Genomic DNA, 22469 nt, shown 5'->3' with positions numbered 1-22469 from the left:
CTACCCCTCCCTAGAAATATAGCAGAAAGGGAATATATATATATATATATATATATATATATATATATATATATATATATATATTGGAATATTGTTTTATTCCACAGTATACCTATATACTGTGGAATACAACAATGAACAATGATACATGTTTTCTACTAGACATGATAGAATAGAAAATTCATCAAATTAAGAGTCAATTCCAATGTATCAAACAATTAAGTCAAGGAAAAAAATTAAAACCAGTTTTAGAGATGCAATTGCCAATCCCAAGGTTTTTATTCATGAGAACTGAGGTCCTTGTCACATATTAGAACTCTAATAAAAAGCTTACTTTTAAAAGTAAAATAAATAAACAAACAAACAAACAAATAACAACAAAAAAACTGGTGCATGGAAACAAATCTTGCTATTTGATCAGATATTTGATGATTAGAAGCAGGAATGTGGGAAATGCTGATTAAATTCAATGAGAAATTTAAACATTAGCATTTTGTGTGCCTAAACTTGTGAAAAGATTTATTTTCAGGTTTTAACAAAACAATGTAGCATTTTGGAGCAAAGATGCAGAGAAATATTCCTGCAGTGGAGGTCAAGATGCAGAAAACCTCCACTACAACTAAGGCTTTTCCATTGGTGCTATGATAGACAGGAAGGAATGTGAGCCAGACACTACAGAACACCAGCATGCTAAACATCAGGAACTTGGCTTCATTGAATGTATCAGGAAGATTCCTGGCTAAGAAAGCTACAGTGAAACCTGTCAGTGCAATAGAACCCAAATATCCCAGGACACAGTAGAAGGGAATAACTGAACCTTTGTTGCAAACAATCAAAATATGATCATGTTCAATATGCCCATCACTGTCAACAAATGGTGGAGAAGTTCCCAGCCAGATTTCACAAATAATCAGTTGGATCATGGTGAATATAGGAATGATCAAGATTGATGCCCCTGATGTCATCAGCCATCTCATCCTTTTACTAGGAAGAATGAACCTGAAGGCCATTACTACAGTAATTGTCTTGGTCAACACAGTAGAGATAGCAACAGTAAACACAACTGCAAATATGGTCTGCTGCATGATGCATGTGACAATACGTGGTTGTCCAACGAATAGCAGAGAACAAAGAAAACAACAGATGAGTGAGATGAGCAGGCAGTAGCTGAGAGCTCGGTTATTGGCCTTGATAATGGGAATGTCTTGGTTCCTTAAAAAGATACCAAATACAACAGCTGTGAGAGCAGAAAACCCTAGAGCCAAACAAGCCAGAACCATTCCTATGGGGTCTTCATAAGACAGGAATGTCACAATTTTGGAGAGACAGTGAGTTCCTTCTGGATTGGCATATTGATTATCTGGGCACTTGAAACAATAATCCATGTCTGGTTCAGAAAAAAAATGTATTTTATCAGGATTGATATTACTCTATTATTCAAAGATTTATCTATACACCAGGAATTTAATATATCTCATAAATGAATCAAACTTAATTATCCAAATTGACCTTTCTTATGGAAGCAATTCACATGTGATTGCTCATAACAATAAATCTTGATTTTTAAATTTCTTTGATCTCATCCATGATTAAGCAAACACAGCTCTTTACCTTTTTTTGTTGTTGTTGTTTTGTTTTGTTTTGTTTACATATTTAGAGTTGCAAGAAAGCCAAAGGGAGAATGAGAGACTATTCTGCTTACTACAAGAAAACAAACTGTAGTGTATAATTCATAGGACAATACATGAATTAGTTATATTACTATAGACTGCTCACTACCCTAACATTATTTCATATGCTTACAAGTATGTTATTGTCTGGCTATCAGTCATAAAATGAGACTCAAACGTCAGTGTCCTCATGTGATTCCTTAGATACACACACTCTATTCAATATATGTCTTGCTTTAATTTTTTTTATCTATTCAAGGAAAGGAAAGCAGAGGAGTTTTAAACCAATTGCCAACCAAATACACATTAAAATATTACCTTGTTGTTATGTTTCAATGTATGGATTTTGGTACAGCACATTATTTACCACTATTAATATTATATTTTAAGTTTAACTCTCAATGATCTAAAATATGTTGTATTTATCAAGAAACAACACAAGCAAGATAACTTTCGATCTCTCAGGTACATATATGTGACAATTAATACTAGATGGGGAATGAAGTGCTTTCCACTGGTATCATTGTTATTTTCACCATAATATTGTCAGGTTTCTTTCAATCTCATTGTTTTCACTGATCAGACTGAAAAGTGATTATATCCTTTCATACAGGAAGGCACATTCTGTTTCTGTTGTTTCCATCTTCTCATAATTTTTAAAAGGTCTCCTCTAAACTAGCAGAATAATAATTTTAAAACTAACAACATTTTCTATTTTTATACTTTTACTCATATTGTAAGTATGCTGTTTTAAAAATTCTCCTTATATACATCCCCCCTACAAAGTAAGAAGAACTCAAAACATTTCTTTGTAGAATTTTCTTGTTCAATCAACACTCAGTAAATAAAGGTTGACTCTTCAGTTGTTCTTGATATTGATGCCATAATTTCATCTGATAATCCATGAGTTTTAATAAATTTTATGAAGTATGCCATAAAAATGCTTTAATTATGTGCATTACATATAATACATATAGTAGTTTTCTCTATCAAAAATATTTCACATTTCAGTGCAAATATTCTGTGTCTGCATTCTATCATCTCCCTATTCTCCACATTTAAACCATTTCCCCTTGTTATACACCAGTCAGAAGATTAAAGAAAACTCTGAGTTTATACATTTTTATACTCTCTCAATCCAATAGAAGATATTTTCATTCATTTGGTTCCTTAAATATTGAAATAAATATCACTTTTATGGTTTCCATTGGGCGCTTGCCCTAATGAAGGTGATACAACCTATTAAAGCCAAATTGTCCATGTACATATTCCTCTTCTAAAATTATTTCAAGAGCATTAATTCTGATTTGTACATAATGGCTTCTACATGTAAAACTAATTTAGAGTGCTACTTAAAATACAACCTACTGAGTTGTATTCAGCATCATACTATAGGACACATTACAAAACACTTATGTCTCAAAAAGGATACAACATCCCCGAGCATCAAAGCCATATCACAGAACTCTTGACTTCAAAAACAAGAATGTGCAATTCAAATGTGTTTGGAAAGAGAAAAATTAAGTGCACTATATTTCCAAGTACTGAGGATAAATTGCATAGTTTACTATGCTAAAGGAGTTTCCAGTATAAACTTTATGTGAAAAGCTTCTGGATCATGCCAAATCATATTAGAAACAGAGAAGTGTGTGTTGTTTCAAGGAGAAATTTTATTGATTTTCTTATTTAATGATGACATTAAACATTTAAGTTCCTATAGAGGATATTTTATAAATGTTTTCAATAATAGGAGAAGATAGTCAATCTAGTGATGATTTTTAGTGAATTTAATCTTACCTGTCATATTGGAAATCTCATTGTCTGGGCAGGGGATACAATCAAAACAACAGACAGCCTTTCCCTCCTTAGGGGATTTTCTAAATCCTGAATGACAAGGTATACTGCATATTGAGGGTAGAGTCTGAGAAAAAAAGTCACATGCATTAACAGTACTTTAAGTTATTGGGCAGAAGTTACAAGAACTTGGAACATGATGCCACTGTAAAACATCCTTTTACAAATATTAAGTTAAAATGCAACATTCCAATGTAGCTTTTGATATTTAATATGACTTTTAATGATTCAAGTGTTATTAAATGTGTATATATATATATATATATATATATATATATATATATATATGTACACACATATGCATACACACATTTGGGTATAAAACACTGTTAAAAAATATCAAATCAAGAAAAAATACAGGATTATAGAAAGTTAGTGAACAAATTTCTAAATGTGAAAAATCATATTCCATGAGGAAGAACAGGGCTACCAAGGGATTAAATTTCTTATGTTATATAGAGAGTACTACAGTTAAGTCCAACACACCTGTCTAACATCTGTGGCCTGGTCTACCATTTCATCAGACATAAACAATTCTTGAGGATATGTAAAGTATTTGAAAAACTTTCCTATTTTCACCTTAATTCCAAAACTTTGTAAAAAATTTCCAGTGTTGAAAATATCATAATTTATATTCACGTTTTCTTTCTGATTCAAGTTTACTAGGTCTCCAGCAGGATTTACAAAATGGATGTTCTTCAGGGAAGAGAGCACCTAAAACACATGTAATATTTTAGTTTAACTATACGTATACATTAATGCAGAAGATATGAAGTGTAGATTTCTACTAGATTTTATTTCTCTCCAAAATATAACTTTATTAAACCTACTCAGTAAGAGTAACAAAAATTAACGTAAACATTACAAAGGTTTAGAAATTCCCATGTATCACTGGACTGAATACCGTAGAACATGTACAATGAATGATATGCTTGTAGAGTGTGGCAGATTTCTTCACCCCTTTCTGTCATTAGTTGTATCTTATGCCAGATATAATTGAAGCCTCAATTGGTTAAAAGTGGGAGTATGACCTGATTTTATTTAGTAATTATTTGCTACATTGATAAATCGCAGTGTGGCAACTTGAATAAATATGTAGACTCTTAGTGCTATTTAATGAGAAAACAAAAATAATATACTGCATGAAACTATTTTTTTCAAAAGGACTTCCTGAAGAAGCATGAAACTCTTATTTCAGCTGTTAAATGCATAATATTTCTATATAGTAGTCATATTCTGTACAATATTTTGGTATGAATTGTCAAATGATGACTTTAGTGCCAGGGAGGACAGGATATCAATTGATATTACCAATGTAGTTTGTATTATAATCCAAGAAATAGTAAAGAAATTGACACATTTGAGCAAAACACTCCTAGATACTTGGTTATAGAGCTTATTGTTCATTTTGAAAAACTCAAACTTCAAAGGTTCTCCATTGATCGTCATATTATTCAAGTTGTTTTTATTTTCTAATGTACAGCACCTTTACTAAAGTCTATTTCTTTCTCTTCTGAGTAACCATCAACCATTTCTGTGCAAGATAGCTATCAATAATATGTCTTTACTGATTACCATGCTGTCTTTGTGCATCTATTTAAATAAAGACACCTTACCTGCAAAGACTCAAACTCCAGTCCTTTCCTAACATTATTTGACAATGTATTTGCTTGCTGCAGAAGTAACTCATTGAGTGAATGGGCTACAGCATACACAGCATTGTATAGGTTATAACTTGTGTCACTCATGGACATTTCAAAGTTTTTTGCTGGATAACCATTTCAGCAACATTTTTCTTAAACATGTCTTGAGATTTTTACAATTAGATGATGACAAAAAACAATTAAAATTCAACCACCATAATTTATCAAGAGAAATGGTGTTACTGTAGTTTAAAGGGTGCACTGTCTTTAAAACCAGCTATCTCAGAATAATGGTGTGAAAAGCTGAGGGTACCATGAAAGGAGTTGAAGAGGAATTCTCCATTGCTTGTAATGATATCCCACTGTGAGGTAGTAACCCAGATTCTTCGAATGTCTAAAAATTGCCACAGTCTAAAGATCACTTGTAGAAGAGAATCTTTGTCTCCAAAAATGATAACAGCTTTTGCTAAAGACATCATGATCTGATTGTAATACTTGTCAGTCATTGTCAAGAATAATTTTGTGTTATATGTGAAAATAGTCACAAAGGCTAAACAGATGTCATATCTTTGCATTTCTTCTCTCAATTCAGAGGCAAATTGAAGTCCTAGACCATCATCTGAAATCATCAGTCCCACCCAGTTCCAGCTGAAATAAATCACCAAAGATACCATGCCAATAGCTACAGATGTGTCCTTGATAGCCATCTGGTACAGATAAGGAAAGTGTTCATAGCTACTGAGAAGAGGGTGAAATGGGCCATAGTAAAGCTGTAGGACATTAAAAAAAATATATAAACCAACTTGACCTCGAAGATGATAAAGTACAGAAATCTTAATCTAATACCTAGGTTTGTTTAACAACATCCAGAAGTTTTGGAAGGTGTAAATTATTCATCTCTTTATTAAAATCCAATTCATTGTAGTTCTCTTAAATAGCAAAAATGAACTTATGCTTCCAATAAAATATTTCATATTCCCATTGCTTCTCTGCTCCATTTCCAATAATGTTCTGATATATATACTATAAAATATTTGAATGCTTATTCTTTTTTAATGGATCAAATAACACATAAATTCAAACCCTGCCTTCCAATCTGCTAAAGCACTAAGAAAACCACCATGAAAGGAGGTAATGATTCATGAAATCCAAACCAACCCTCCTCACCTCTGGAGTTCTGGAGATGTACAGAAGTGGTCCAAGCATAGCAGTTGGTAACCACATTGGTCCTGTAAGTACGATTAAATATCTTCTGTGGTTTCCACAGTTGTAGTTAGGAAAATAATTACCTCTTCTTGAGTATAAACTGACTTTACTCCGATCAGCCAATAACTAACATTCAACTTTAACTAATAGAGAAATATTAGGTAATAGGTGGGGGCTCATATTGATTTCTTCAATAGCAAAATAAAGCGATAAAATCAAGTGGATGTTCTTAGTTGTCAACCTGAAACAGATCACAATGTTCATTAAAGGTTAGGTGGTAAATATGATAATCTCAAATCAATCTAAATGTGAATTATTTACTGAATCATCTCTCTATATATTATATTTATCTTGTGACACAAGTCCTGTTACTATAGTGTATGAGAATGGGAGGATTTTAAAAATGACTGTGTGTTGATGTTACAAAAGTGGCACATCTGAAATTTTCTTAAAGTTTATCTTGTTATCTGTGAGTAGATAGAAAATAAAACAGATTTTGCCTAACTCCTTGTCTAGTTTTATCATTATCTTGGGATTTTTTTGTGTTTAACATATGTGGACAGTGAAGGAGATTTATTGTCTACTGAATTCATGGTTCTTTGTTCCACTGAAACAGAAATGTTTAAAGCCATATAATTGTTCTAAGTATGAAGAATGGGAAATAAGGTCTTTTTTTTAAACAGTTCATAGAAGTTTATGTATTCACAGATAATGCTATAATAACAATATTCCCTTCATTTCTTCTACTTTTCTCCTCTTTTACACACTTGAGACTGAAAAATTTGGGAGAATAGAGAACTATAACAACATGGATTGCTTCATTCTACCCATTTAAGTGGATCTCAGAACACTGGTCTTGGGTTTATGATAGCTGACTTCTGAATAGTTCACCTTTGTTCTTATGATAATTTTAGCATGATTTCTTTTGTTTTTACTTAAAATTTTTTACAAGCATATATTTTCATATAATACTATTGCACAAAGTATCTTCATAATCTTATTTAAAAAGATTTTACATTTCAGTAATTTTGAGTATAGTGTTTTATTTGTCTTTTTCTACCTTTCTGTTTCACCATATTATTACATAACTTATACAGGTTACTATACACAGTTTGAAGACATGTAATTGGTATCAAATTGACTGAACTAATTATATTCTCTATAATTTTATATGTCTCATGTATTTTTATAATATTTAATACCTTTGTTTCTGCACTTTTCCAGTTCTTAAAAATATAATACATATAAAGATATGGCTTGCTTTTTTAAATTCCTTGCCATTCTGTGAAAGGAGGATGTGTGTTGTTTTTTACTTTGAGTTCTTGAATTTGATTTCTCCATTAAAACTAATAATGGTACTGTTTTGTGAAAAGATTGCTTTTCAAACAATTTACACCATTGTTTTAAAAGATGACTTAGAATGTTTTCTTTCTTTGTAACTGTATCTTCATGTTCTGTGAATACTTATTATTTTATGTTTTAAATGTTCAGATCTATTTCTAATTTATGGAGTAACTTCAAATGAAAAAATTCATCAACTCAATTCCTTTCCTCTATCTACTCCCTAAGTATTATTTCGATTAACCTTTCCATGTCACTTCACTCTCAAGCAACTTCTATGTTTTAACAAATTTGCTACCTACACATATGAACGCATATGTGGTACATAAAAAACCATCAAACACAGGAAGAGGGGGGGGTGTTGTTTATATGTGTATGGTTCCAAGGCTGATCATACTTTCTTTATTTGACTACCAATGATCAGCTTTAGGAACTAATAGATGCCAGAAGAGGGATAACCTGTTATCTTTAAGTTTTTTAGGTTTTCACTCATTAAAAAACCTTTATCCTGTGGAAGGTACCACATCCAAGACCATTTGGCAAATACAAATTGGACATGGTTCACTTAAACAAAAGGGAGCCACAGAGTTGAGTGGGTTTGGAATGGTGGCTAATAGTGGAGAGTTGTGGTATCGGTGTGAAGCTTTTCTGATTACATATATTATATTCTCAAGCAACAAAAGAAATAAAATAAAATAGCACAAGCTTGTGTTCATGTGTGCAAAATTATGTAATCATTATTGCAGCACTCATGGGATATCCATGAGGCAACTTTTCTGAATGATTCTTTAGATATTAATCAAAAGGAAAAAAAAGGGCTCTAATATGATATAGCTCTATGTATCTGACAATACTACTAGACAATACTAGAGGAAACAAAGACACTGTACACATAGTTTTTAGATTATTTTTATTTGCAAGTTACACATTGGATAGAAATTGCAGTAAAGTTGCGTTTACGGCCAACAGATAAATGACTGAAAAGGCATGGTACAGCTATAGGAAGATTATTATTTCCCTATTCAGAAGAATAGAGTCCTATCAGCTGGAAAACAATGTATAGACTCTTGGTTTAAATAGGTGTACAGGCCAGACACAGAAACACAGTTGTCATGTTTTCTAACATGTAGAAGATTAAATTTAAAAAGTAGCTGATGAGAAAGCAGTAGGCTTCCTTCTGAGGCAACATGGAAGGAAAAAGAATTGTAAAATAAAAACAAATAGAACCACAGATAATCAAATATCAGTAATCATATACAAAGCCTGAGTTGACATTTTTTTCAAAACTCAAGTTTTACATAAGATGGCAATTATATTGCATATTTTCATAGAAAATACATGAATGACAAAAATATACATTGAGAACTGCAGTAATAAAATGTAGTTTTCCTTAGCAAATTTGATATTTAATATGAGAATGATTTCTATTTTATATTAACTTGTAGGGGGGGGTGTCTCTGTATAGCCCTAGCTGTCCTGGAACTCACTCTGTAGACTGCTGGGCTGGCCTCAAACTCAGAAATCTGCCTGCCTCTGCCTCCCAAGTGCTAGGATTAAAGGTGTGAGCCAACACACCCAGCTGATATATTAATTTATTATGTTTTAAATACAAATTAAAATGCAAGCACTGTAAATAATTAATTTTACTATTAAGCTTATGGTTTTACTTATCATATAACAAAACATTCAAGAAATGTATTGTGCCTTACCCATCATTTAAAACATGAGAAGTTGTTTCTTTATTGGGACATCTAACCTCCCAGGCATGAATTTTGTTCTGCTTTACCATACTCAATGTAAATTTCATCTTCTGAAAAGTGTCTTAAATCCAATCAAAAGACTATTTATCTTATAATTATACTTGAGTCAAAATTGCACAAGCAAGCATATTCTATGTAGCACGTAACTATTTCAGCATACAAGTGTCATAGCCAAATAGCAATATTGGTGTCAGTTCTCCATATTTAGCCTGCTTTGCTTCCTCTAATGCTATGAGGGCAATCAGAACGTTTGAATTCCCCAGTATAATCCTAGCTTTTCAGTGTGGCATCTTCAGAAATAGGATACTACCTTCTAGCTATTTAATAAAATCAACATCAATATCAGTAACCTTTAAGTTTGTGGAACATAAAGAGCTTCCTGGCTAACAACTCATAGGGATAAAGCCCATCCCTGTAAATATATATATATATATATATATATATATATATATATATATATATATATATTCAATCAACTTATATGATCCTAGTTTGTCCATTTCCATTTCCCTAGGGCACCTTTGACACCCTGGGAGTCTTAACATTTTAGTTATGGTTTTAAAATCCTATTTTGTTTCATTCCATTGATCTAGCCTCAATGGAGTTTTAAGTTATGTGAAGGCACCATTGTAAATCATTGTATTTGACATTATATATATATATATATATATATATATATATATATAAATTCAGTGAAATGGTTACCTATTTACTACCAATTAATTTTTTGTGGGCATGTGTATATAACACATTGGCTGAATACCTTAATAGTTGCTTGTATATTTATCACATCAATGGGAATGCTTTTAAGAGGATTGTGGCTGTGACTACACACATTTAGGAATAATTACATCCCTCACAGGCAGGCATAGGCCCCATGAATCTACCTGTCAATCTCTTACATAGCAGGTTGATTTATGAGTGCAATCCATCAGTGTATCAATTTGATTAGGATAATCAGGAACAGTCTTCACCTGTTTGAAAAGTAAAATAACAAACTATTTCACACAAATGTCTATAATATTTGTTTTTTGTCAACCTATATTGGCTCCTCCATGACAATATTATGTGGTAAACACAAGTAGCTTCCAAGGGCACTTGAGGGCACATGAGCCATTATGTCATGTTTATCTCCTTTCTGATTTCCAGGAGAATGATGTACTGTGGAATGCTACAAAGAAAACTATCAAGTCTTCTGACTCCTGTTTAATTTCTTTATATATTACTTTCCATGCTTTGCCTACACAGACATCCATTAAGAGATGCTCCTGAATATAGCCTAGCTATCAATACAATTTTCATGGGTCAAATATTATGAGTTATTATTTATTATCCATGGTTCTTTTATCTCAGCCCATTGTCTACTTGTTCCTTTTCTATCCACACAGAACCTTTGTTCAGTCATGTTGCTACAGCTACTAATTCTGTTAGGGATATATACAACTACACTTTCTGTACCAGGCCTCAAATGAAATAGGATATATCCACTAAAGTACTTCATCCAGTTTAGCTGCTGATTCATTTACTAGATGGTGGTTGGGGGTTTAAAAGGGACTTATTCTAAGATATCTTGCAATACATTGGTGATGTGCTTTCATACACCATACATTGTTAGTGTAAGTAAGACTGCCATATTTACAAAGTTAAATTTTTTACACCACCAGAAAGAGATTTATCCAGAAAAACTTTAGTCCAGCACTATCTTGGTTATTCTGATTTTATAGTCATTGGGTTGGGACCAGTTATAAATTCCACTTGTTATGAAGTTTTATTTATTATTAACAGTTGTTCTGGTGCTATGCACTATATTTCTACTTCTTTCCAGAAATGAGACCAAAATCCTGTAGAAAACATTTAATAAGGTTGCTTTATCTATAGCCCCCTGCTATATCCTTCTGAAATTTTGGTCAATTATAACAGGAGAGAACAAGGGGTACTGCAAAACACTGGTGTTTACCTTGTTCTACAAGATATTATACTTTTCAAAACCTTGCTGAACATTTTGTCACAATTTCATATAACATTCTTCTTTATCAAATAAGATATAACAAAGGGACCTTGGCAACGATGCAAATCTGCCAATATGCCAAAAATCCTCAAAATTCCTGTAGCTGTTTTACATAGAGAGACACAGAGTGTTGAAAAATTTTGTCAAAGGCATTGTCAGGGATCGTATATAGCATTATAGCACACACCAGCCCTCAATCTTTTACTACATTGCTTGTTTTTTACTTCCTATGCAGATTGCTCATCCTTTTAGATTTACCTCTATGTTCCTTAGATGTTTTTCTAAATATGGAAAAAATACTCAGATGATAGATTATTTAATAAAATCTTGTCCACAGATATGAGAAAGAAATAGCTTGAACCATGAACCCATAGCAAGTACTGGGCTTACAATGATAACTTGGAGAAACACTATGAAGTGCATTGTCATCTGATCTGAGCAAAAGTGAGGTTACCTTCGTTGTTCACAGGAAAGGATGAACTAAAATAAAAAAATAATGAACCTCTCTTTTTCCACGGAGATTCTCTACACTTTTCCAACTCTTTTACACTAAGTTGTTTTGATATAATTTATTCATCGCTACTCAGAAACAAGGGAGACCATAGCCCTACTGCACTTTTTAACTCCCAGATTTCATGAGGCCCCAAGTCCTGACTCACCATTTATCTTACTTGGCTAGTGGATTTCTGGCTGGTCAAATAATTTCCTCCTCTAGCATAATATTTTTCAGGAGGAAAATATACACTCTTGTTTAGTTATTTTTCTATGTCTATGGAGACATAACATGACTGAGGCAACTCACAAAGCATAGAATTTAATTGTGGGCTTACTTACAGGTTCAGAGTGTTATGAATATCATGGTTAGGAGCATGGCAACATCAATTAGGCAGTAAGTAAATAAATAGATGAGGGTCTGCATTTTCCCAAAAGTTGAAAGCAGGGGAAAAAAATAGACTGAGCCTGATTTATAGTGTTGAAACACAATTTTTTCTACTCTCACAGAAGTAAGAATTATTCCTTAAACCTCCATGTCCCACAGAGTCCCTAATCTCTTTGCGATAAGCAATTCAGTTTAAATAGCTGCTTGTGCTGCAAGATAGAGAATCAATAAATGGGACCTCATAAAATTGCAAAGCTTCTGCAAGGCAAAAGACACCGTCAATAAGACAAAAAGGCCACCAACAGATTGGGAAAGGATCTTTACCTATCCCAAATCAGATAGAGGACTAATATCCAATATATATAAAGAACTCAAGAAGGTGGACTCCAGAAAATCAAATAACCCCATTAAAAAATGGGGCTCAGAGCTGAACAAAAAATTCTCACCTGAGGAATACCGAATGGCTGAGAAGCACCTGAAAAAAATGTTCAACATTCTTAATCATCAGAGAAAGGCAAATCAAAACAACACTGAGATTCCACTTCACTCCAGTCAGAATGATTAAGATCAAAAATTCAGGTGACAGCAGATGCTGGCGAGGATGTGGAGAAAGAGGAACACTCCTCCATTGTTGGTGGGATTGCAAGCTTGTACAAGCACTCTGGAAATCAGTCTGGCGGTTCCTTAGAAAATTGGACATAGTACTACCAGAGGATCCAGCAATACCTCTCCTGGGCATATATCCAGAAGATGTCCCAACCAGTAAGAAGGACACATGCTCCACTATGTTCATAGCAGCCTTATTTATAATAGCCAGAAGCTGGAAAGAACCCAGATGCCCCTCAACAGAGGAATGGATACAGAAAATGTGGTACATTTACACAATGGAGTACTACTCAGCTATTAAAAAGAATGAATTTATGAAATTCCTAGGCAAATGGATGGACCTGGAGGGCATCATCTTGAGTGAGGTAACCCAGTCACAAAGGAACTCGCACAATATGTACTCACTGATAAGTGGATATTAGCCCAGAAACTTAGGATACCGAAGATATAAGATACAATTTGCTAAACGCATGAAATTCAAGAAGAATGAAGACAAAAGTGTGGACACTTTGCCCCTTCTTAGAAATGAGAACAAAACACACATGGAAGGAGTTACAGAGACAAAATTTGGAGCTGTGACGAAAGGATGGACCATCTAGTGATTGCCTTATGCAGGGATCCATCCCATAATCAGCTTCCAAACGCTGACTCCATTGCATAAACTAGCAAGATTTTGCTGAAAGGACCCAGATATAGCTGTCTCTTGTGAGACTATGCCGGGGCCTAGCAAACACAGAAGTGGATGATCACAGTCAGCTATTGGATGGATCACATGGCCCCCAATGGAGGAGCTAGAGAAATTACCCAAGGAGCTAAAGGGAACTGCAACCCTATAGGTGGAACAATAATATGAACTAACCAGTACCCCGGAGCTCTTGTCTCTAGCTGCATATGTATCAAAAGATGGCCTAGTCGGCCATCACTGCAAAGAGAGGCCCATTGGACTTGCAAACTTTATATGCCCCAGTACAGGGGAACCCCAGGGCCAAAAAGGGGATTGGGTGGGTAGGGGATTGGGGGTGGGTGGGTATGGGGGACTTTTGTGATAGCATTGAAAATGTAAACGATTAAAATACCTAATAAAAAAATAAATTAAAAAAAAAAGTTCTCTTTATTTCCATCAGTTCAGGTGTTTCCATGTTTCTTGACTTACTTAGTTTTTTTTAACAGACTATGCAAAAAGCTCCCACCTGGATACTTGATCACCAATTAATTACTTTTTAATATTGTTGATGCTGCTGCTGCTGTTGTTGTTATTTTGTTTTGTTTTTATTTTGCTTTGTTTACTTTTTTCCTATTATAGTTTGGACCTAAATGATACCTTCTATGGCACTTACTATATCATTTTCTCATTTTTCTCATTTATTTGCCAGATAGAGGCTAAGATAGATGATGTCAGCTACTTCTTTTATTGCAATTCTTCATATACACAAACAACATTATGATTCACTGCAATCTCAGAACCACATGTTTCTGTAGCTATAAATAACATGGACCATGCAAACTTGCAAACTTCTCTGGCATACAATCTTGACCCCCATGAAGTAATCTCAAAAATTAAACTTCTAAACTATTTTCAGGATTTCTATGTATTTATGTAGTGGACCCAATTAATCAACCACACACATACACACATCATGTCAAACCACATACATGGAGACTGCTATCCAAATGTTCTACTAATTCTGATGTATTAGTATTTGTTACATGTCTTACTAACAAAACCAATAATCATGTAATGGCTGCCATACCAAAAAGACATATATCAACACCTACTATCTAATCAAGGACAGCTGTATCAGAATTTCCTTTGTAAATGCTCCTTCATCAGGCTTCTGAGACTAGGTCACATGCCTTGCTAACATAGAAAGGACCACAGACTCACTCCCTTCTAGAACTCTTTTTTTGTTTGTTTGTTTGTTTGTTTGCTTTTGTTTTTTTTCAGTATGTATTTCTTTTTTTTTAATTAGGTATTTTCCTCATTTACATTTCCAATGCTATCCTAAATGTCCACCATACCCTCCCCCCGCCACTCCCCTACCCGCCCACTCCCACTTTTTGGCGTTCCCCTGTACTGGGGCATATAAAGTTTGCATGTCCAATGGGCCTCTATTTCCAGTGATGGCCAACTAGGCCATCTTTTGATACATATGCAGCTATAGTCAAGAGCTCCGGGGTACTGGTTAGTTCATAATATTGTTCCACCTATAGGGTTGCAGATCCCTTTAGCTCCTTGGGTACTTTCTCTAGCTCCTCCATTGGAGGCCCTGTGATCCATCCAATATCTGACTGTGTGCATCCACTTATATGTTTGCTAGGTGTAGTCTCACAAGAGACAGCTATATCAGGGTCCTTTCAACAAAATTTTGCTAATGTATACAATGGTGTCAGCGTTTGGAGGCTGATTATGGGATGGATCCCTGGATAGGGCAGTCTCTAGATGGTCTATCCTTTTGTCTCAGATCCAAACTTTGTCTCTGTAACTCCTTCCATGGGTGTTTTGTTCCCAATTCTAAGAAGGGGCAAAGTGTCCACATTTTGGTGTTCGTTCTTCTTGAGTTCCATGTGTTTTGCAAATTATAACTTATATCTTGGGTATTCTAAATTTCTGAGCTAATATACACTTATCAGTGAGTAGGACTAATATTCAATATATATAAAGAACTCAAGAAGGTGGACTTCGGAAAATCAAATAACCCCATTAAAAAAATGTGGCTCAGAGCTAAACAAAGAATTCTCACCTGAGGAATACCGAATGGCTGAGAAACACCTGAAAAAATGTTCAGCATCCTTAATCATCGGGGAAATGCAAATCAAAACAACCCTGAGATTCCATCTCACAGCAGTCAGAATGGTTAAGATCAAAAATTCAGGTAACAGCAGATGCTGGCGAGCATGTGGAGAAAGAGGAACACTCCTCCACTGTTGGTGGGATTGCAAGCTTGTACAACCACTCTGGAAATCAGTCTGGCGGTTCCTCAGAAAATTGGACTTGGTACTACCAGAGGATCCCGCAATACCTCTCCTGGGCATATATCCAGAAGATGTTCCAACTAGTAAGAAAGAAACATGCCCCACTATATTCATAGCAGCCTTATTTATAATAGCCAGAAGCTGGAAAGAATCCAGATGCCCCTCAACAGAGGAATGGATACAAAAATTGTGGTACATATACACAATGGAGTACTACTCAGCTATTAAAAAGAATGAATTTATGGAATTCCTAGGCAAATAATTGGACCTGGAGGGCATTATCCTGAGTGAGGTAACCCAGTGACAGAAGATCTCAAATGATATGTACTCACTGTTTAGTAGAACTCTTTTGTTATATTGATTCCTTCTTCTGGTGTCAATCATGTTATGTGATTTACATTTTATGCAAATACAGAACCCATGAATGTACACCCCATATATAAAAACCCATAAAATATTAAAGTATGGATGAAACTAAGTTCTAATTGGTGAACAAATAAGTTTTATTTAAGCTATCTATAGGAATATAGGTGAGGAGTTAGTAACAGAATCAGAAGTGATCTAGAACCAACTCTATCACCAAAGCTAACCACAGTATGCATGACACTCACCAAAGCTGTCAACCTGGATCACATTGAATAATCTTCAAGCAGAAAATGGGTGTGAGTATATTCTTTTTAGGAAGCTCAATTACTATGAACCTTCTATTATCAGCTAGGCTGGTTTTTTCACCTTTCTAGCCTGCTTAGCTGGTTTCTGCTACTTTGAGATAACTGCCTGTCTCAGAAATTTCTTTGCATCATGAATTGTATAAAAGAGGACCTCAGAATTTTTACCTTTCTACTCTTGAGAGACAGGGGCTTTATGAATCCTGCCAGTTTTGAGGAATTACTAAGTATATTTTGAGTTGTTTATTTTCTTTATTAACGAACTTCTCTAGAGGATGGAATATATCTATCATGAAGGAATCTGCTACACAACACTACAGGATTCTGTAGTCCCAATAACTTATAATTAATACATCTTTTCTCTTTCATCTGGTCAATTTACATTTCCAACAGATTGTGCTTAACACAGAGAATCAAAACTGACTTAGGTGGAAAGAATAGGAAACTATAGCATGCACTGTATTTAAGGGAATATATAAAACAACCTCTTTCCCAAGATCAGGGATTATGAGATGAAAAAGTGCAAAAATTATGTAGGAATGAGAGGAGATAAGAAACAACAAGAAAACATCATCCTCTGGCCATAGAAGGGAAGCTGCACATGTGAAATTACAATAGCTGTGACAGCTTCTACAAAACTTTAAAAGCCTAAGCCGGATCATATTACAGAAAAAGGAGGGAATTTTTTCAGATAATTCTACCCATATGAGCAATATTTGGATCTTGTGAGGAAACATCATCTCCTTCAAGACTATAACCCAAGTCAACTAAACCATTCTCCATTGGAAGATAACATGGAAAACACAAGCTGTTTCTGAAGAATTTTTGAAAAATACATAACATTGGTTATTTAGAGGAAAAAAAAAGAATATATTTAAAACTTTTGATGGAGGGAGTTAAAATGCACAAAACCTGTTGTGGAAAACTATTAAAGGTATTAAAAAGATACCATGTGTTTGGTAGCAAATAAAACAAATAAAAGGATATTTAGAATATCATTGTGTGTATGTAACCTAGTTCCAAAATAACTTGCATGGTATGTACTCACTTATAAGTGAATATTACCCATAAAATACAGAGCCAATGAAGCTAAATAACAAGGGAGAAAAAAGCAAGGATGGTTGTATTTCATTTAGAAGGGTTAATAAAATAATCATAAGAGGCAGACAGAGGTAAAGAACTGGATGGAAAAGAGGCAGGGAAGGAGAATGAGGCTGTTCAGGATAAGGTGTGGGGAGGGACATAAGAGATGTCCAGATGACCTTGAGGATGAATAAATATCTGCAACTAATGAGGATGGGGAAGTAGGGGGCATCTTCAGGATAAAACAGATTCATGGAGTAAGGGAGGAGCCCAAGAATCAATGTGGAGTGTCCTCCAATGTGACTCAAATCATTGGGAAGGGGGAAACTGAAAATGTCAACTCCTGTAGCCAGACAAGAACCCCAATGGAGCAATAGGTACATCAACCTACCCACAAAATTTTGACCCCAAATGTAACATGTCTACAAGAAATTCAGGGACAGAGGATGGATCAGAGACCGAGGGAACGACCAAACAATAACTGGTCCAAATTGTGACCAATCTTATGGGCAAGTACCAATCCCTGACACTACTAATGATACTCTGTTATACTTGCAGAGTCGAGTCTAGTTTGGCTGTCCTCTGAGACGTTCCAGTCAGAAGTTGACTCAGAGAGATGCAAACACACACAGTTTGGGGACTCTAATGGAAGACTAGGAAAAAAGTTTGCAGCCCCTAAGGAGAAAGGAACTCCACAAAATGACCAACAGAATCAATCAACTAACCTGGACTTTTGGTTTCTCAGAGACTGAACCAACAACCAAAGAACACACAACAGGTAGACCTAGCCTCCCCACACATACCAGAGTCCCAAACTGGAATGGGGCATATCACAAAAAGATGTTGCCTGTATGTGGGATATGTTCTAGCTGTGTTGCCTTGTCAGGCTTCAGTGGGAGAGGATGTTCAGAGAGACTTGATATATTGGGAGGGGGGAGTGATAATCATTGAGCCCCCAACTTGCTCAAAGGAGAAGTGGAGGAAGTATAAGTGCCACAGGGGAAGGATTGTAGGAGGGGATGACCAGAAGGGGGACTTTGAGTGAGATGTAAAGTCAATAGGTAGCAAATAAAATAATGATAAATAAAAATAAATTAAACAATTAAAAAGCTCATTTCTGTAGTTCTCTCTGAAATGCAACATTTTTATTCATTTTATTGCTGTAGCTTGTAGGGTTTAGTAAAAGACTGGCAATTTGTTATTTTCTTCCAATATAATTTCTTTCAGGAAGAGCACCAGAGTAATTGGAATATGTGAAATCTAGTTTGTTAAACTATATACCAAGAAATGATCCCTAAATTCAGAAGGAAAATTATATGGTAATATTTCTGAAAGATTGCATCTGAAGATGTACTATAGATAAAGAGTATCAGTCCACTATATTAAATGCATTATACATTCAAGATAAAATAATATGCATAAAGAGTTTTTAGGTACTATAATTTCTTACTAAATATATTTATAAATTTCTGTATCACTTACAGCAAAGAAAGGACTAGATCTGTAATATAGCTACTTCTCTACACCCATTGCAAGACATAAGCTATTTGACAGTGAAATATGATGAAGTATAATATTTGGTTCTTCCCCAAAATTCAAGGTCTTCTGTGCTTTAACACTTTAAACTCAAAAGTACTTGAGACAAGTAAGAATCACAGAAATATTTTGTTCAGTGAAATAGAATCAAATAATCATAACGATTTTTTTAAGAATGTGTAACAAAAAGAGTATATTATAAAATTGATAGCCACTTAAAGCAAGTAATGTATAGTTTTATTGTAAAGTATAGTGGATTATCACTATTATTCTAAATATGATAGAACAAATTATAAATACTAAAGCACACAGGTTGGTTATGCACAGCAAAGGGGAAAACTTTTAAATTAAATGTATAGAAAGTAGTTCTGTATGTCAAAGCTTTAAAATATTATAAAATATATTATTAGTAACTCATAAGACAAAATGCTATTCCATAATTTGATATTCCACAAAAGATATTTATTAGACATGATTAATATGTTTTACTTGTTTGAATTATAACCATTCTCTACAAGCCATAATTTACCCCCTTTAACATATAATTCTATTATTATTCAGAGAAAACAACATGTAGGTTGATTTTCATTCTAAGATTTACTCATATAAACTCATTTTGCTTATCAACTATACTATTATGTTCTTAATAATAATAGAAAAATAAACTGATAAACTAACTTTATATAGGCAAATAGCCAACTCTGTGCTCTAGACATTATATATACTAAAACATATGATTACTTTGGAAACAGGGTTTTTTTTATCTTTTATGAAATAAATGGATGTTATCAGTGAAATAAATTAAACAATCATATATTTAAATAACATAAATTTATGCTAAAAACAAAATAAATAAATGATCAGGATCATACATCTTCTTATACATGAGACATTTATGATAATATTAGTATTTTTAGTAAAAAGTATTAAGTTTATATATATTGTATTTGTAAAAAGGCAGCAAAAGAAATATGCATATAAAATGTTTGCCTTTTTTGCATTATTGAACTCTCATTTTTTAGGAGAAGTTATAACATTTCTTTGGACAGGACTTATTTTTTCCTTATAACGTTGTAACCCTGAATAATAAAAGAATCTATAATTTCATGTTTTGCTTATTACACCTAAAATTTTCAGTGCCCTTATCAAAAGAGTATACATCACTGACACACATTGATGCATCAGTTGACAATGACTCAATGTTTAAAAAAAGGAGGGCTTAAAAATATCAAAAACAGGACTCTCAGGAAGACAAAACGTTCCTCTAATGTCCAGGGTGTCACATGCTTTTGAGTGACAGGACATTTGTAAGCCTCATCCTTGGTGAAAATTTTATGTTTAAACTCTGCCTCACATCCTAATAGATCATCTTCATTTATGTCTGATCTTGAATTGATATATCATTTCCTCAGCATTCCACATCACTATGCATAGTATTTTATGAATTTAAATAGTATAATGATATGACCCGGCTCCCCATAATTATTCATTCTCTAATATTCTTAAGGGTATTTTTGACAAATGAAACCACAATTGAGAATTTTAAGGCACTTCACCATTCTTCATTTCATCTGAGTATATTTTTTTCATTTACTCTACAGTTTCCAGCATCCTACCGAACTTTGAATTTCTTTCATTGGTATACTGTTAGAAAACAACACAACTATGTCTCAGACTATAAATTTCACTGAGCTCTAGGGGAGCATATGAAAAAGTCTTATACTGAGGCATCTTTAAAACCAAATGTTTACAGCATAATTTGTGACCATATCCTTGGCGTGTGTTCCAGGATACATTGCTATAACTACACAAAGCCATTTTTTAAATACAACAATACACTCACTAATAAAAATTTATGATCAAACACAAAAGTCAGAGTGTGGTTTGTGCACATCCATGTAATACACACTTTTCTATATTTAGCATACTTTGGAAATCAGAAATAAATATGGAATATTTTCCATACCTAAAAATAGGATGGGAAAATGAGATATGACAATTTGAAATCAGTAAATGATCTCAATGATGGGATTTGCCAAAACTGTAACTTTTTTACTCCTCTCTTACATGTGAGCATGTACCACAAGTAGTACTTTTATTCTGGTGTTTGAAGCAGGAAATGGGAGGTCACTGTTTGCAGTGACATACCCTCTTCTAAGAGAGGAAAAATTGTTTTACTGAAATACTTGATTTGACTGATTGTAACCTAGAACTCTAAGTTCTGTTATCAACACAGGAAAAATATGTATATGCCTATGAAATAGAACACAAGAAAAGGGAAGCACAAAATTCTCATAATGAACAAATATTTTGTTCCCATCCTCAACTCATTTGCAAAAAAAAATCCGACAACAGAATAATAAATAATGATATATAGATTATTTGCCCAAAACCTAAAGTAATCTTTTAGAGATCTTTAGCCCTAGGTAGGCCAGATGCACCATTGTTCTCTGCTGAGGAATTCAGCATTCTTTTCTGATGGATGAAATACTAATAGAGCACAGAAACATTTATTTCAGCATCTAAAATCAATAAATGCTGTGTTTGAGGGTGTGTTTGTAGGGGAAAGCATAACAGCCAGGAATGGGAAGTATCACTAAAAATGGGTGTCACTCTAGGATCATGATAAAATGTACATATTCTTCAGGTTTTTAATCTGAAAAATGTGAATCTAGGAGTGCAGGCAATGAAATATACAGTGAAATCATTACCAGTAAGACAAAATAATCACTTAGATACTCAGTAGTGAAGGAGAACAAAACAGATCAATGACTGAGAGACTGGTCGTCTAATAATTGATCAAAAGTAAATGAATTAAGGAAGCACTTACTGCTTGTCTAGATTTCCACTAAAATGATCACTCTTCATATGTCCATGCTTAGTATAAATGGAAAAAAAGCAATCAACTTTCTTATCGCCATCCTTGTTTTTCCTGTCTTTTATTCTCAAAAAGCACTTGGGTTCATTCAAAGAGCAGAAAAGCATGGAAGCCTTTAAGACCAAGAAGACAGAAATGAAGGAGAACACATCTATCATGTCACGCAAGCTATGAGCCTGAGCAGAAGTTTAACATGAAGCATCAGATGGAATGCCATGTATGAATTTTGCATGTATGTACCCACTTGTCTCTCTTTTTAGTACTGTACTTTCATCTAGGATGTATAGTGATGAGTGTCAACACTTTTATTTTCAGCCTGTTCTTCTCCTCTGAAGGATTTTTAAGCATTATCTTGCCTGGGGC

The 22469-nt window shown here is 34.0% G+C and overlaps 1 protein-coding gene across 1 annotated transcript; it reads right to left on the bottom strand.

Moving 5' to 3' along the window:
* Positions 1-485: 485 nt before the first annotated feature.
* Positions 486-22264, bottom strand: LOC110289237 (vomeronasal type-2 receptor 116-like). Its single transcript, XM_021155379.1, is given in 8 exon segments — positions 486-1387; positions 3468-3591; positions 4011-4238; positions 5141-5284; positions 5286-5433; positions 5435-5937; positions 6335-6614; positions 22059-22264. Coding segments are annotated over 8 exon segments (2535 nt in total).
* Positions 22265-22469: the final 205 nt, after the last annotated feature.

This window comes from Mus caroli, unplaced genomic scaffold (assembly GCF_978045245.1).
Source record: "Mus caroli unplaced genomic scaffold, Mus_caroli_1 scaffold_8, whole genome shotgun sequence".
Classification (NCBI taxonomy): domain Eukaryota; kingdom Metazoa; phylum Chordata; class Mammalia; order Rodentia; family Muridae; genus Mus; species Mus caroli.
The sequence above is the reverse complement of the archived record's forward strand: the minus strand, read 5'-3'. Positions and strand labels throughout refer to the sequence as shown.